Raw genomic sequence first — 13,669 nt, 5'->3', positions numbered from 1 at the left:
TATTAAGCCATCTGAAAGTACTACATAAAGACTGATGAACTGACTCTAATTTACCTTTTAATTGGCTTCAAAACACAGGATGCTTAATATCTGTAGTTTAGAGCATGGCTTCAGTTGTCATTAGTTCCATATCTGGCTGGGAAACTTACTGAAAAGAAACATTCCTGACCCTACCTGAGACCAGCAGAACCTGGCTCTCAGGGCCTAGCCTCAGGTGTATATTAAAAAGGTCCTCTGGTGGCGCTTATGCTCGCCTGGCCCCTGTGCGTGGACTGGGACAGCTGGCTACAGTGTGTGATGCCTTTCAGTTTGGAGCGTGAATTTTGGAGAAAGCAGCAACATTTGCATCTTAACTTCAGGGAAAGATGAGGCATGGCTGTAAAGTAATGAAAGAGGTTTTCATTTGTAGCATTTTGAAAAGCAGTGTCACTACTTTTCCAGGGTGTGATTTTAATCCCTCTTTGGCTACTCCCTTTGCAGTTCCTGGGCTTGGGCAAGTCATTTAATATCACTGTTTTGTTTCTCTCTGGATTAATGATACAGTTTAGCAGCTCTCACTGAGATTTTTGTGTTTCATTCTTACTTGTTATTCAAGTGCTCCCTGGCTGGCTTTCAGTTATGGTTGGCATGGGCTGTATTTTATTTTACTGGCCTAGAAGTCTTAAGAGGAGCTTCATTATTTAGAAATTGAACACTTTGTTTTCTTTTCAAGTAATGCTTTCCAAAAAAAAATGTGCTTTACTACTCTGTTTATCTAAACTTTACCCACTTCCATCAGTGCTTATGTGCAGATAATTATACTCTGTTAGCCTAGATAGAAGGTGATGACTGAACACAAGGTATTGTATCAGCTTCTCACACCACAGACACGGGAACCCAGAGGTTCTTGGTAGTCCTTTCCAGCTTTTCTTTGTTGATTGCGTGACTAGTCTTTTTTCACCTTATATGTAGGTTTTTCTCTGTAGACAAAGTAGTTTTTTGTATTCCTCTTCCACTTCAAATCCTAACCCTCTACTTTATATACTCAGAGCATAGTGTTTGCAGGATCCACGATGCCCACTTCACCTCTAGGAGGGTAGAGAAAAAGCTCTTCAGTGTTGGATGAGGTATCTTACCCCCACCCAGGCATTTTCAACTTCACTCCTGCCCATCTCAGCTGAAATGAGTGACTGATTCAGGTTTTATCCTAATGTCCCGTCTGGGCTCATTATGAAACACTGGTTCTGCCTTTAGTTATCACTAAATGAATAAAGAGCTTGTCACCTTTTCTTTTTCATCAAAATATAGTTGTTGTACAATATTATGTTAATTTCAGGTATACTGCATAGTGATCAGACATTTGCACACATTATGAAATGATCATCACTATGAGAGTAGTAACCATCTGTTTCCATACAAAGTTATTATAGTGTTATTGACCGTATTCCTCATGCTGTGTAGCAGCGGTCCCCAACCTTTTTGGCACCAGGGACCAGTTTCGTGGAAGACAGTTTTTCCACGGACTGGGGTAGGGGGCGGTTTTGGGATGATTCAAGTGCATTACATTTATTGTGCACTTTATTTCTATTATTATTACCTTGGAATATATAATGAAATAATTGTACAACTCACCATAATGCAGAATCAGCGGGAGCCCTGAGCTTGTTTTCAGTTGCCACTCACTGGTAGGGTTTTGATATGAGTCTGCAAGCAATTGATTTATTATGGTCTCTGTGCAGTCAGACTTCTCTGCTAATGATAATCTGTATTTGCAGCTGCTCCCCAGTGCTAGTAGCATCTCTACCTCAGGTCATCAGGCATTAGATTCTTTTTTTTGAATTTTATTTTATTTATTTTTTTATACAGCAGGTCCTTATTAGTTATCCATTTTATACATATCAGTGTATACATGTCAATCCCAATCTCCCAGTTCATCACACCACCTCCCCCCCTGCCACTTTCCCCCCTTGGTGTCCATACGTTTGTTCTCTACATCTGTGTCTCAACTTCTGCCCTGCAAACTGGTTCATCTGTACAATTTTTCTAGGTTCCACATATATGCGTTAATATACGATATTTGTTTTTCTCTTTCTGACTTACTTCTCTCTGTATGACAGTCTCTAGATCCCTCCACGTCTCTACAAATGACCCAATTTCGTTCCTTTTTATGGCTGAGTAATATTCCATTGTATATATGTGCCACATCTTCTTTATCCATTCGTCTGTCGATGGGCATTTAGGTTGCTTCCATGACCTGGCTATTGTAAATAGTGCTGCAATGAACATTGGGGTACATGTGTCTTTTTGAATTATGGTTTTCTCTGGGTATATGCCCAGTAGTGGGATTGCTGGGTCATATGGTAATTCTGTTTTTAGTTTTTTAAGGAACCTCCATACTGTTCTCCATAGTGGCTGTATCAATTTACATCCCCACCAACAGTGCAAGAGGGTTCCCTTTTCTCCACACCCTCTCCAGCATTTGTTGTTTGTAGATTTTGATGATGCCCATTCTAACTGGTGTGAGGTTATCCCTTATTGTAGTTTTGATTTGCATTTCTCTAGTAATTAGTGATGTTGAGCATATTTCCACGTGCTTCTTGGCCATCTGTATGTCTTCTTTGGAGAAATGTCTATTTAGGTCTTCTGCCCATTTTTGGATTGGGTTGTTTGTTTTTTTAATATTGAGGTGCATGAACTGTTTATATATTTTGGAGATTAATCCTTTGTTCATTGATTTGTTTGCAGATATTTTCTCCCATTCTGAGGGTTGTCTTTTCTTCTTGTTTATGGTTTCCTTTGCTGTGCAAAAGCTTTTAAGTTTCATTAAGTCCCATTTGTTTATTGTTGTTTTTATTTCCATTACTCTAGGAGGTGGCTCAAAAAAGATCTTGCTGTGATTTATGTCAGAGTGTTCTTCCTATGTTTTCCTCTAAGAGTTTTATAGTGTCCAGTCTTATATTCGGGTCTCTAATCCATTTTGAGTTTATTTTTGTGTATGGTGTTAGAGAGTGTTCTAATTTCATTCTTTTACATGTAGCTGTCCAGTTTTCCCAGCACCACTTATTGAAGAGACTGTCTTTTCTCCATTGTATATCCTGGCCTTCTTTGTCATAGGTTAGTTGACCATAGGTGCGTGGGTTTATCTCTGGGCTTTCTGTCCTGTTCCATTGATCTATATTTCTGTTTTTGTGCCAGTACCATACTGTCTTGATTACTGTAGCTTTGTAGTATAGTCTGAAATCAGGGAGTCTGATTCCTCCAACTCCGTTTTTTCCCCTCAAGACGGCTTTGGCTATTCGGGGTCTTTTGTGTCTCCATACAAATTTTAAGATTTTTTGTTCTAGTTCTGTAAAAAATGCCATTGGTAATTTGATAGGGATTGCATTGAATCTGTAGATTGCTTTGGGTAGTAGAGTCATTTTCACAATATTGATTCTTCCAGTCCAAGAACATGGTATATCTCTCCATCTGTTGGTATCATCTTTAATTTCTTTCATCAGTGTCTTACAGTTTTCTGCATACAGGTCTTTTGTCTCCCTAGGTAGGTTTATTCCTAGGTATTTTATTCTTTTTGTTGCAGTGGTAAATGGGAGTGTTTCCTTAATTTCTCTTTCAGATTTTTCATCATTAGTGTATAGGAATGCAAGGGATTTCTGTGCATTAATTTTGTATCCTGCAACTTTACCAAATTCATTGATTAGCTCTGGTAGTTTTCTGGTGGCATCTTTAGGATTCTCTATGTATAGTATCATGTCATCTGCAAACAGTGACAGTTTTACTTGTTCTTTTCTGATTTCTTTTTCTTCTCTGATTGCCGTGGCTAGGACTTCCAAAACTATGTTGAATAATAGTGGTGAGAGTGGACATCCTTGTCTTGTTCCTGGTCTTAGAGGAAATGCTTTCAGTTTTTCACCATTGAGAATGATGTTTGCTGTGGGTTTGTCATATATGGCCTTTATTATGTTGAGGTAGGTTCCCTCTGTTCTCACTTTCTGGAGAATTTTTATCATAAATGGGTGTTGAATTTTGTCGAAAGCTTTTTCTGCATCTATTGAGATGATCATATGGTTTTTATTCTTCAATTTGTTAGCATGGTGTATCACATTGATTGATTTGTGTATATTTAAGAATCCTTGCATCCCTGGGATAAATCCCACTTGATCATAGTGTATGATCCTTTTAATGTTTTGTTGGATTCTCTTTGCTAGTATTTTGTTGAGTATTCTTGCATCTATATTCATCAGTGATTTTGGTCTCTAATTATCTTTTTTTGTAATATCTTTGTCTGGTTTTGGTATCAGCGTGATGGTGGCCTCATAGAATGAGTTTGGGAGTGTTCCTTCCCCTGCAATTTTTTGGAAGAGTTTGAGAAGGATGGGTGTTAGCTCTTCTCTAAATGTTTGATAGAATTCGCCTGTGAAGCCATCTGGTCCTGTGCTTTGGTTTGTTGGAAGATTTTTAATCACAGTTTCAATTTCAGTGCTTGTGATTGGTCTGTTCATATTTTCTATTTCTTCCTGGTTCAGTCTTGGAACGTTATACCTTTCTAAAAATTTGTCCGTTTCTTCCAGGTTGTCCATTTTAGATTCTCATAAGGAGCGCGCAACCTAGATCCCTCGCGTGCACAGTTCACAGTAGGGTTCATGCTCCTGTGAGAATCTAATGCTGCAGCTGATGTGACAGGGGGTGGAGCTCAGGCGGTAATGCGAGCGATGGGGAGCAGCTGTAAATGCAGATGAAGCTTCACTCGCTCACCCACCGCTCACCTCCTGCTGTGCAGCCCGGTTCCTAACAGGCCGTGGACCGGTACCAGTCTGTGGCCCAGGGGTTGGGGACCCCTGCTGTATCGTATATCCCCATGACTTGTTTATTTTATAGCTGGAGGTTTGTACCACTTTACCCCCTTCACCTGTGTTTGCCCCAGCCGCCACCCCTCTGTTCTTTGTACCTGTGAGTGTGTTTCCCTTCTGTTTTGTCATATTTTTTTTTTTTATTGCTTTCCCAGCTATAATGTTTAAACAATTTCTGAGTCTCATGAGATTTTTCTTTATTAACAGATTACTTAGTTAACTCATGTTAGATTTGGGGACTTTCTAAATGTATATTTTGGGAGAAAAGTGGCCTTTTGTAGCTGAAGCATGACACTCAGTTATACTACTAACTTGCTTCATGTGGACCCACATGAAATTTTTGTCATTGGAAGTTAGAAATTAATTGGTTGATAATGTAGGTGGGTACGTGTTAGCACTTATATTTGGGTGTGAGCTATGTCAACATTAAGTTAGTGATTTGTTTGTGAAAGTGACCTTTTTTCTTTTTTAATAGAGAAATAAGTCATACTGTGCCAGATATATCTATCCATGGCAATCTCTCCTCAGTCCACTGCTCTCTGGATTTGTACAAATACAAGCTGATCCGGGGTTTATTGGAGAACAACCTTGGAGAGCCCATAGAGGAATTCATGCGGCCTTATGATTTACAAGACCCAAGGATTCATGTGAGTGTGATGTTAGGTTCTTCAGTAACTCTCGTGGTCTCAGCTGATGGTCATCCTGTGTATCTGTTCCTCGAAGTCACCTGGGGAAAGAAGATGGAACCACAAGTAAATTAGACTTCGTGACATTGACCCCATTTTTAGATTGGCATCAACTATGAATTGATCAGCTTTTTCCTTTTCCAGACTGTTCTGAGCGGAGAAGTGTACACGTGCATGTGTTTCCTCATTGATATGGTAAATGTAAGTCTGGAGCTGAAAGATCCAAAAGGAAAAGAAGGTGCTGGGTCCTTAGCCAGGTATGGCTTTAATTATACTGTTTTACTGTTAGTAATGGTAATACAAATAATGCACACATTGTGCTCTGACATAGAACAGAGGTTGCAGAGTGGTGGTTCACAGCTAAATGTGGTCTGCCTGCAAGATGCTTTTTGTTGGTCTGCACAGTGCTTTTTAAAAGTTTAAATTCATCAGTCTCTATCAGTCAAGATAGCTGAGGTTAGGCTGTAGTAACAGGCACTCCAAAATACCAGTGACTTAGAACAGTGACGATGTTTTTTCTCCTCGTGTTTCGTGTCTGTTGTGGGTCTTGGGCTGCTCTGCTCACTGTAGTTACTCTGACTGACAGCAGCCTGCTGTGCCAACAAGAAAAACGATAGCCCTGGAGTGGTCTTGAATGGCAGTGGAATCCCTGGTAAACCCCGTGGGGCTAGAACGTGGTCCCACAGGAGCACAAAGGAGTCAGGAAGTAGTTTTGCTGTGTGTCTGCATAGGGGGAGCCCCAGAGCTATCGGGAGCAGCAGTGATGACTGACTAACTGGCCAACATTTGAAAACTGGGGAATTGCACATAAAAAGTTTGGATTTCAGCTTTTGAAAAATTAGAAGCTTTGGCAATACTGGGCCCATGTTCTCAATTGGAAGCATCTGGAAACTGAGTAACAACTTGGGCAGCCTTTAGATAAGGCATGTGCTTACCCAGCAGTTCACTAATTTATGTCATTTTCTTGGTTAGTGTAGGCCAGGAATTTGCGATTACTGGTATAAAACCCTCAAGAGTGCATTGTATTTTCACACTTGATGATCTTTTCATTTTCATCTCTTGACAGCCATGTAAAGTTGAGCAGATATTACTCCTGTTTTCCAGATAGAGTTTTTGACTAGTGTAAGATCAATCATATGGCTGGAAAAGTGGTTCAGTATTTGAAAACAGGACTTCAAGTCTAGTAATTTTTCCATGGAAGCACTCTATCTTCTATTTTGTATTTCCCTTAAAAATTCATTCAGGCCCGTATCTACTTCAGCTGATCAGAATATGGTATGGTGGAGCTGGGGTCCCAGATTGATTATCTTGTGAGCCAGCAGTTTTTTCTGATGACTGGTTATGCCCTTAGTTTTTTTTCCAATGTGGAGTAATTCTGTATGGATTGCCCATTGCAGCTTTCTCTGTTATTAAAACAGTGGCAGTTCCAGATGCATTTTCTGTTGATGCATCAGCTGCATTATTTCTCTGTATGAAAAGTATTATTTGTTGTGGCAGTTCCCAGTAAACTTTAGTGGTCTTATGTAAAAATTCAGCAGATTCTGGAGAGAGAATCCTCCACACAGGCTAGGAGTTGACAGATGAAGGACTAAAGGGACCCTCATTATCCCTTGGGGATTATTACAAATATATAGTCTTACTAAACTTAGGTGAGAAATGAGAATGCTAGTGAACCAAGTATATAATAAATACGTGGTATTGTTATTCCTCACGAAGTTCCTACGGACAAGAGCATCTCCTTGGAAATGGAAAGTGAGATACAAGGCAAAGTGACACTAAATCCATTTTGTGGACACTGTTAAAATCAGTGACAGATCTCAGAGTGAAAGTTATTCTTCTTCATAGAACTTAGGCATATTTATGATTTTGTTCTTTTATCTTAAATGTACATAATTTTGTAAAATGGAAGCGTTCAACATCTTGTCTGCTTTCTCCCTTAGATTTGACTTCAAGAAATGTAAACTGCTCTATGAGAGCTTTTCCAACCAAACGAAGTCCGTTAACTTGGTTTCCCATTCCATGATGGCTTTTGACACCCGCTATGCTGGGCAGAAGACCAGTCCTGGCATGACAAACGTATTCACCTGTATCTTTCAGCCCTCTAAGAACAGCAGCACTACCCAAGGATCCATTCAGATCGAACTGCATTTCAGGTAGGAGATCCAGACCCTGACTTTGCCTTTCTTTATCAAGACATTTCCTTCTGTGGACATTGGGCCAAGACCACGTCGGCTTTAGAACATCAAAGGAGCAAGGAATCAGTGAGAAGATAAATAGATAATGGCTTATCAGTGCAGCATACTGTATATTAATATTTCTGTAACCGTGCAGTTTCATTTATTGGCCAAAAGATGTCTCTGTTGCCTTAAAAATAAAGTTGTTTAGAATTAAACCAGATTCTTAAAATTAACCAGCTGTAGACTGTTTTAATATGTAAAGTGACTTGGGGAAGGAAGAAATTGTGCTTATGTAAGGGGAAAATAAAAGTCTTTTGGTCTATAGAAGTAGTAGAAGGGAAAGTGGTTTTGACTTGCATTATTGATTTGTCTGTGCAAGTCTTAATGACTGACTTCTCCACGTAAAAAGAGCTTTAGCCTCTTTGAACTAGATTATGTTTTTCTTCCTGGTATTATGGGAGGCAGTGTTGTGTGTAGAAAGAGCACATGTTTGGGGATCGTATAGAGCTGGGCTCAAACCTCGATCTACCACTTTCTAGTAATGCATCCAAGGACAAGTTCCTTAATCTCTTTCAGCTGCATTTTCATCTTCTATAAAATAGGAAAGAATAACTGTACCCACCTCATCCACCTCATGCATAGGGTGGAGGTAATACTTAAGATATTCTGGCATACTGCTTGGCACAGAGGGGAGCTGTTTTGATGATTCCTGATGTAGCTTGTGTTATTTTATGACACACTACTGTAAGATTTTATGACTAGGTGGGCTTAGACTGGAAAACTGAAAAATTAGGTCTGATCGATAGAGATTCAAAAGGAGACCTTTGGAACTGATGTTGGTTTCATTCTCTTAGTGCTTAATGTTATCAGATAAGTTGTAAATATAAACCAGTAAGTAAGAAGGCTGGGAAAAACTTCTTGGTTAGGCAAAAAAGGAAAAAAAAAAATTATCAAGATTGTTCTTACATTTGTATGTTTAAATATGTCTGACATTTCAGTGTGCTGTTCAGTGAATTCCTCGGGGTTGAGTTTTTTTTTAGGGAGGGATCGTGATCTCCATATGCCTTTAGGAAGTCTAGCAAAGTAGATATTCAAACTTTTGCATGAACTTTAAAAAAGTTCAGTAATAGGAATGCTAGTTGCCTCTTACTGAGCCGCACCATGGGCCAGGCACTTTACCCACCTTTAACTTAATTCTCACAAGTCTGTCTGGTGGGTGACTTCTTCCCTGTTTTACGGATACCGATATAGAAGCTTGAAGGGGGTTAAATAACTCTTCTAAGATCACACAGCCAGTGAGTGAAGTAGTCAGGACTCAGACTTGGGTCTCTGATTTCAAATCCCATGTCTTTTCTAACAGTTGTCAGGCCTACCACATTTTAGTGATTGGCCTGACTGTAGTCAGATGATAAGCTGGCTGTGATATGCAGTTCCTTTGTTTGAAGATGATGTTTATTTGAACAGGAGGCTTGCATGTATTGCTCTTTAGCCTATCTGCAGAAACAATTTCTTTTTGGGTTTGCTTTGTTGTTGATCTGGCTTCCTAAATGTCATCTAGTTGTCCCACATCATATTTTTAATGTAGAAGGAGCCTTAAAATATTAATATATACTAAAGGTGTATAATTTCTTGGAGGCTAATAATAAAGTCCTACACCTTGGCTCTTGCTAACAGAAATACCATTGTTAGTGAGAGGGTTAAAATGTTCTCTTGATTGGAACTTTTGAACGCCTTCTGTGTCTCAAGAAGAATTGCTCTTCTGTTGGGAATTTGTGTGTCAAATATAAATCACTTCACAGTGTTTAAAGGCTTGAAATATTTTCCAGAAAAGGGATCAGACACACTTTGACTTTCCAGTTAGTTCATAGCTCTGACGGTCTGTGTTCAAAATGGGGTGGAAAAATTTTACTGAGGGCAACATTTTTTCTCTATTACAAAAGGGTAAAGTGTTTCTGTGAAAAATGCTGTGTCTGTATGAAGGAGACATGCACCATTGTGCCCTTTTTCTAGAGGCAGTGAGCCAGGTTTAGGAGAAATAAGAGCCTAGAGAAGCCAGCCTTAAAAATATCTCCAAATCAGCTTTTCCTGAATAGAAGCCCCTTTTAGGACTGGGAAGCAGGTATGTGAAGCAGAGCCCCAGAAGCGATTTTGGGCTCATAGAACAAAGTTCAACCCAGAAAACTCTATAGGGGTGTCCCTAGCCCATCTTTCTTCTATCTTACCCATCTCTGCCTACTGATATACTAACAGGGCCTGGATAAGCCCCTGACCACACCATGGTTTGAGGCCAGGCCTGAGAGTCCTCCTTGGACTATAATTCTATATTTCACCTCAAATATAGAATTTGGGGTAATGAGGGCAACAAAACTAATACTCTCTCCCCTTCTCCCGCATCTCTACTTCTAGGGCGCTTGGGGTTACACCCACAGTAAATGTCATCTTATTTGTCTGCCCTCTTTGGCTAAAAGATCTGGGCTTTCAGGCCGGTTCCAGCTAGAAAAACCATTTCATACTAGTATGTAAATTGGATGTTTATAAAGAAGTGATCCTAGACATCAAAGAAAGAGTGCCTCATTGATCTTCTAGAAACAGCCTGTAGGGAAGGGAACTGACATTTTTCAAACCTGTTATGTACCCGGCGCTTTATCTCTTACAGTGTTGTTATTTCTCATTTTATAAGTGGGGAAGCAGGCTCAGAGAAGGTAGGTGGCTTACCCAAGATAACACAGCTTGTAAGTGACAAGATTTAAGCCTGTGCTCTTCCTACTACACCGGCATTTCTCAGCCTCAGCGCTGGTGACATTGTGGGTTAGAACATTCCGTGTTGTGGAGCCTCTCCTGTACGTTGTGGGATGTTTAGCCTCGTCCCTGACTTCTGCCCACCAGATGCCTAGATGCCTGTAGGAACCCCTTCAGTTGTGGCAAAAACGTCTCCAAGGGACAGAATCACCCCTGGTTGGGAACTGCTGGATGACATGCATTCTATTGCTTTCTTATAGCGTATTCCTTTTTATTGAAGAATCTGATTGACTTCTGAAAACATACACTGAATATTTTATTAAACCCGGATTCAGAGTTTATTGATACTCAAAGTTCAGTTTAGAAAATGCTGGAGTACCACCTGCCCCAATTGAGTCACATATTTGCAAGTTAATGAAATATCATATTTCTCTTTTCCTATTTTATTTTTATGATCTTCCTTCTTGTAGGTCTACAAAGGATTCCTCCTGTTTCACAGTAGTTCTCAACAATCTCCGTGTGTTTCTCATATTCGACTGGCTGCTGTTAGTGCACAATTTTCTCCACACCCCCAGTGATATTAAGAAGCAAACTAAAGTTACTCCTTCGCGTCACCGTAACTCTAGCAGCGAATCTGCTGTAACTCCCAAAACCGTGAAAAGTGGAGTAGTTACCAAGCGGTCTTCCCTTCCTGTGTCTACTGAAAGGCACCTGGAGGTCAAGGTCAATGTAACAGGTAAGTATATGTAGTTGTGAGTCACTGATTCTTAGTTTGGATGTTAGGCTCCATGTGTGTCTTACAGGATGACTTTTCTGTTGCCTCTGTATTTTGACACGAGCACTCTTACACATTTGCATCCTTTGCACACCAACAGGTGTCAAAGTTCCTGACCTCCGTTTTCAGGTGGGATTGCCTGGCCCACACTGAGCTGGCCCACACCGGGCTTCAGGACCTTGTCCCTCTCCTCTGCCGCCCTAATGCATATGCCTGGTCTGAGTACCCACCTGGGCAGTGGTCTTTTTTCCCAGTGTTAAATCTGGCTTCAATTTTCTGTTTGATCTCTAGGGCCCCAGCAGATATACCTTACGGAGTTTAAGCAAAGGTGGTATGTGAAAATCTCAGTTTAGAAGATAAATAAGTGAGGGGATTGTTACTTTCTTTACAAAAAGAATATTTTCCTTTACAAACAGATTTACTACAGTTTTTGTTAACTAGTAGACTCTTACAGTACATCTGTACATATGTGTGTATTTATCGTTATGTTTGTGATATACCCTGTCTACTGCTCAGTGGTTTGGAAGAAGCTGGAGAGCACACTGCACTTGAAGTGGATTTAGTTTCAAAAGTTCAATTTATACATGTTTTTTGATGGAAATGAAAAGTAAATTTGCCATGTACAGATGAATAGAAAACTGTCTGTATCTACTAATTAAAAAAAGTGTACATTAAATTAGTCCACATTCTTTGTAAACAACTTAAACAGCTACATAGATGACCTAGTGCTTTTTGCTGCCTAACCAACATTAGTATCTGAATCTACTTCCTGGGATTTTTAAAACAGGTCGTCATTTGGCGAGGGAGCTTCTGAATGTCTGTTCTGCCTCCCAGGAGACCTAGTTTAAAACTATATGCTAAAGAGAGAAACTGCATCCCAGTCTTTTCTGCCTGTGCAGTGCTCTGTCAGCTCAGCTGTGGCTGGCCAGATACAGAGAACTAGTTCGGGGTGGAAGTGAAGCAGAGTGTCGGCAGGCATCCTGCAGAACAGATCTTTCTGGCCGATGTGTCAGCCCCCCACCCAGTAAATGTGCTGCCTGGTTTGCGACAGCCTGCTGCTTTCCACTTCACAGCTTTGGCTTAGTTGACAATGCCCTCCTTTCCAGGCACGGAGTTTGTGGTCGTTGAAGATGTGTCCTGCTTCGATACCAACGCCATTATTCTCAAAGGCACCACAGTGCTCACCTATAAGCCCCGGTTTGTCGATCGGCCCTTTTCAGGAAGTTTGTTTGGCATTGAGGTAAGAAGTCTGTGTGTTGATTGAAACACTAAATGTTTGGCTCAAGAGAAAAGCATCTGGAGGAGAATTTTACCTTCTAAACTTTCATTCAGGGAAATAATTAATGGGATTGGAGGGCCCTTGTCCTCTTCTCTTCATTTTCTCCTCAAATCTGTCAGGTTATTCTAATGTGTGAATTCAGCCCCCCAGTGTCAGGCTTTGAATGTGTGCAGGGACTTTTACCTCTTTCTCTCTCACCCTCCCTTCCTCAGAAAGTTCGAGGGAACTCTTCTAGTCCCCATTACCCCACCGGGCTCCTTGTCGTGTCCTCTAGTTCTGCAGGTCTAGGCCCTGGCGAATTGTGAAGGTGAGGAAGGGGTCCTTGTTTCTCCTGTATCCCCTTCCCCATGTTGAGTGCTTGTCCCTCCGAAGACCTAGGGCTTTATGGTCATGGAAACTTGTCTATAAAAGTGTTAAGGACTTTCTCTGTTATCCCTCTGGGAATATCTGATCTATAAAAGGGCACCTCTAGAGAGTCAGGCCTGACCTAAAGGACTGAGTCTCTAATAGAGGTGCTTGTGGCTCTGATCTGATCTCACGAAGGAGCTAATTTGCACTGGGATGGCTTTTGTAGCCAGAAAATTACATTATACAATGTTAAGCAAAAACTGCTCTGCCTCTTTTTAAGCCAGGATGTGCGGAGACAGAAGGAGAAACTAGGTAGATTATTATCTCTGTCAGATGTTCTTAAGTCACTTATCTCAGCTAACATTCCTCTTGTTAGAATATTAGAATATTTGGTCAGGGATACTCATCATTTCCTTCCCATTTATCATTAAGCTTTTTCATGCCCAGTTCTTTCCAGTGGTATTTCAGAGGTTGAACGAACAAAAATTATTTTCACTGTCAGCAGCATATGGAACTTCTTTTTTTTTTTTTTTTTTTCCTGGTCAGAAATAGCTGAATAAAACCTGTAGAGATTTTATTTCTCTACCACTTGTTTCTCTCATGTAAAGAAACCTCAGTGTGAGAGGAGGGATTTGCATGCTGGTGTGATGTGAGTTGGTCATGAAATTGCGATTTGTCTGCTTTCCAAGCCACCACAATACCAGCTTTGAATGGAAGAGTTTAGTGATTAATTAATGAACTGTCAGGTACAATTGGGTTTTGTGTAGCAGAAGCCCCTGAAGGAAAAAGGAAAATGAAACTTTCCTGCTCCAAAGCCGTAGAAAAACTACATGGCA

At 40.4% G+C, this 13,669-nt stretch overlaps 1 protein-coding gene across 5 annotated transcripts in view; it reads left to right on the top strand.

Annotated features, from left to right (window-relative positions):
- The window catches only part of VPS13D (vacuolar protein sorting 13 homolog D), a 241,012-nt gene that overhangs the window by 60,578 nt on the left and 166,765 nt on the right, over window positions 1-13,669 (top strand). For all 5 annotated transcript variants that reach the window (XM_061184936.1, XM_061184937.1, XM_061184935.1 and 2 more), the window contains exons 28-32: window positions 5,305-5,476; window positions 5,660-5,772; window positions 7,456-7,668; window positions 10,902-11,167; window positions 12,313-12,446. In XM_061184936.1, coding sequence (XP_061040919.1) covers window positions 5,305-5,476; window positions 5,660-5,772; window positions 7,456-7,668; window positions 10,902-11,167; window positions 12,313-12,446 — 898 coding nt within the window. The remainder of the gene's footprint in view (window positions 1-5,304; window positions 5,477-5,659; window positions 5,773-7,455; window positions 7,669-10,901; window positions 11,168-12,312; window positions 12,447-13,669) is intronic.

The sequence above is a fragment of the Eubalaena glacialis genome, chromosome 3, assembly GCF_028564815.1.
Source record: "Eubalaena glacialis isolate mEubGla1 chromosome 3, mEubGla1.1.hap2.+ XY, whole genome shotgun sequence".
Taxonomy (NCBI): Eukaryota; Metazoa; Chordata; class Mammalia; order Artiodactyla; family Balaenidae; genus Eubalaena; species Eubalaena glacialis.
Note: the sequence above shows the minus strand (reverse complement) of the source record. Positions and strands in the feature narration are given on the sequence as shown.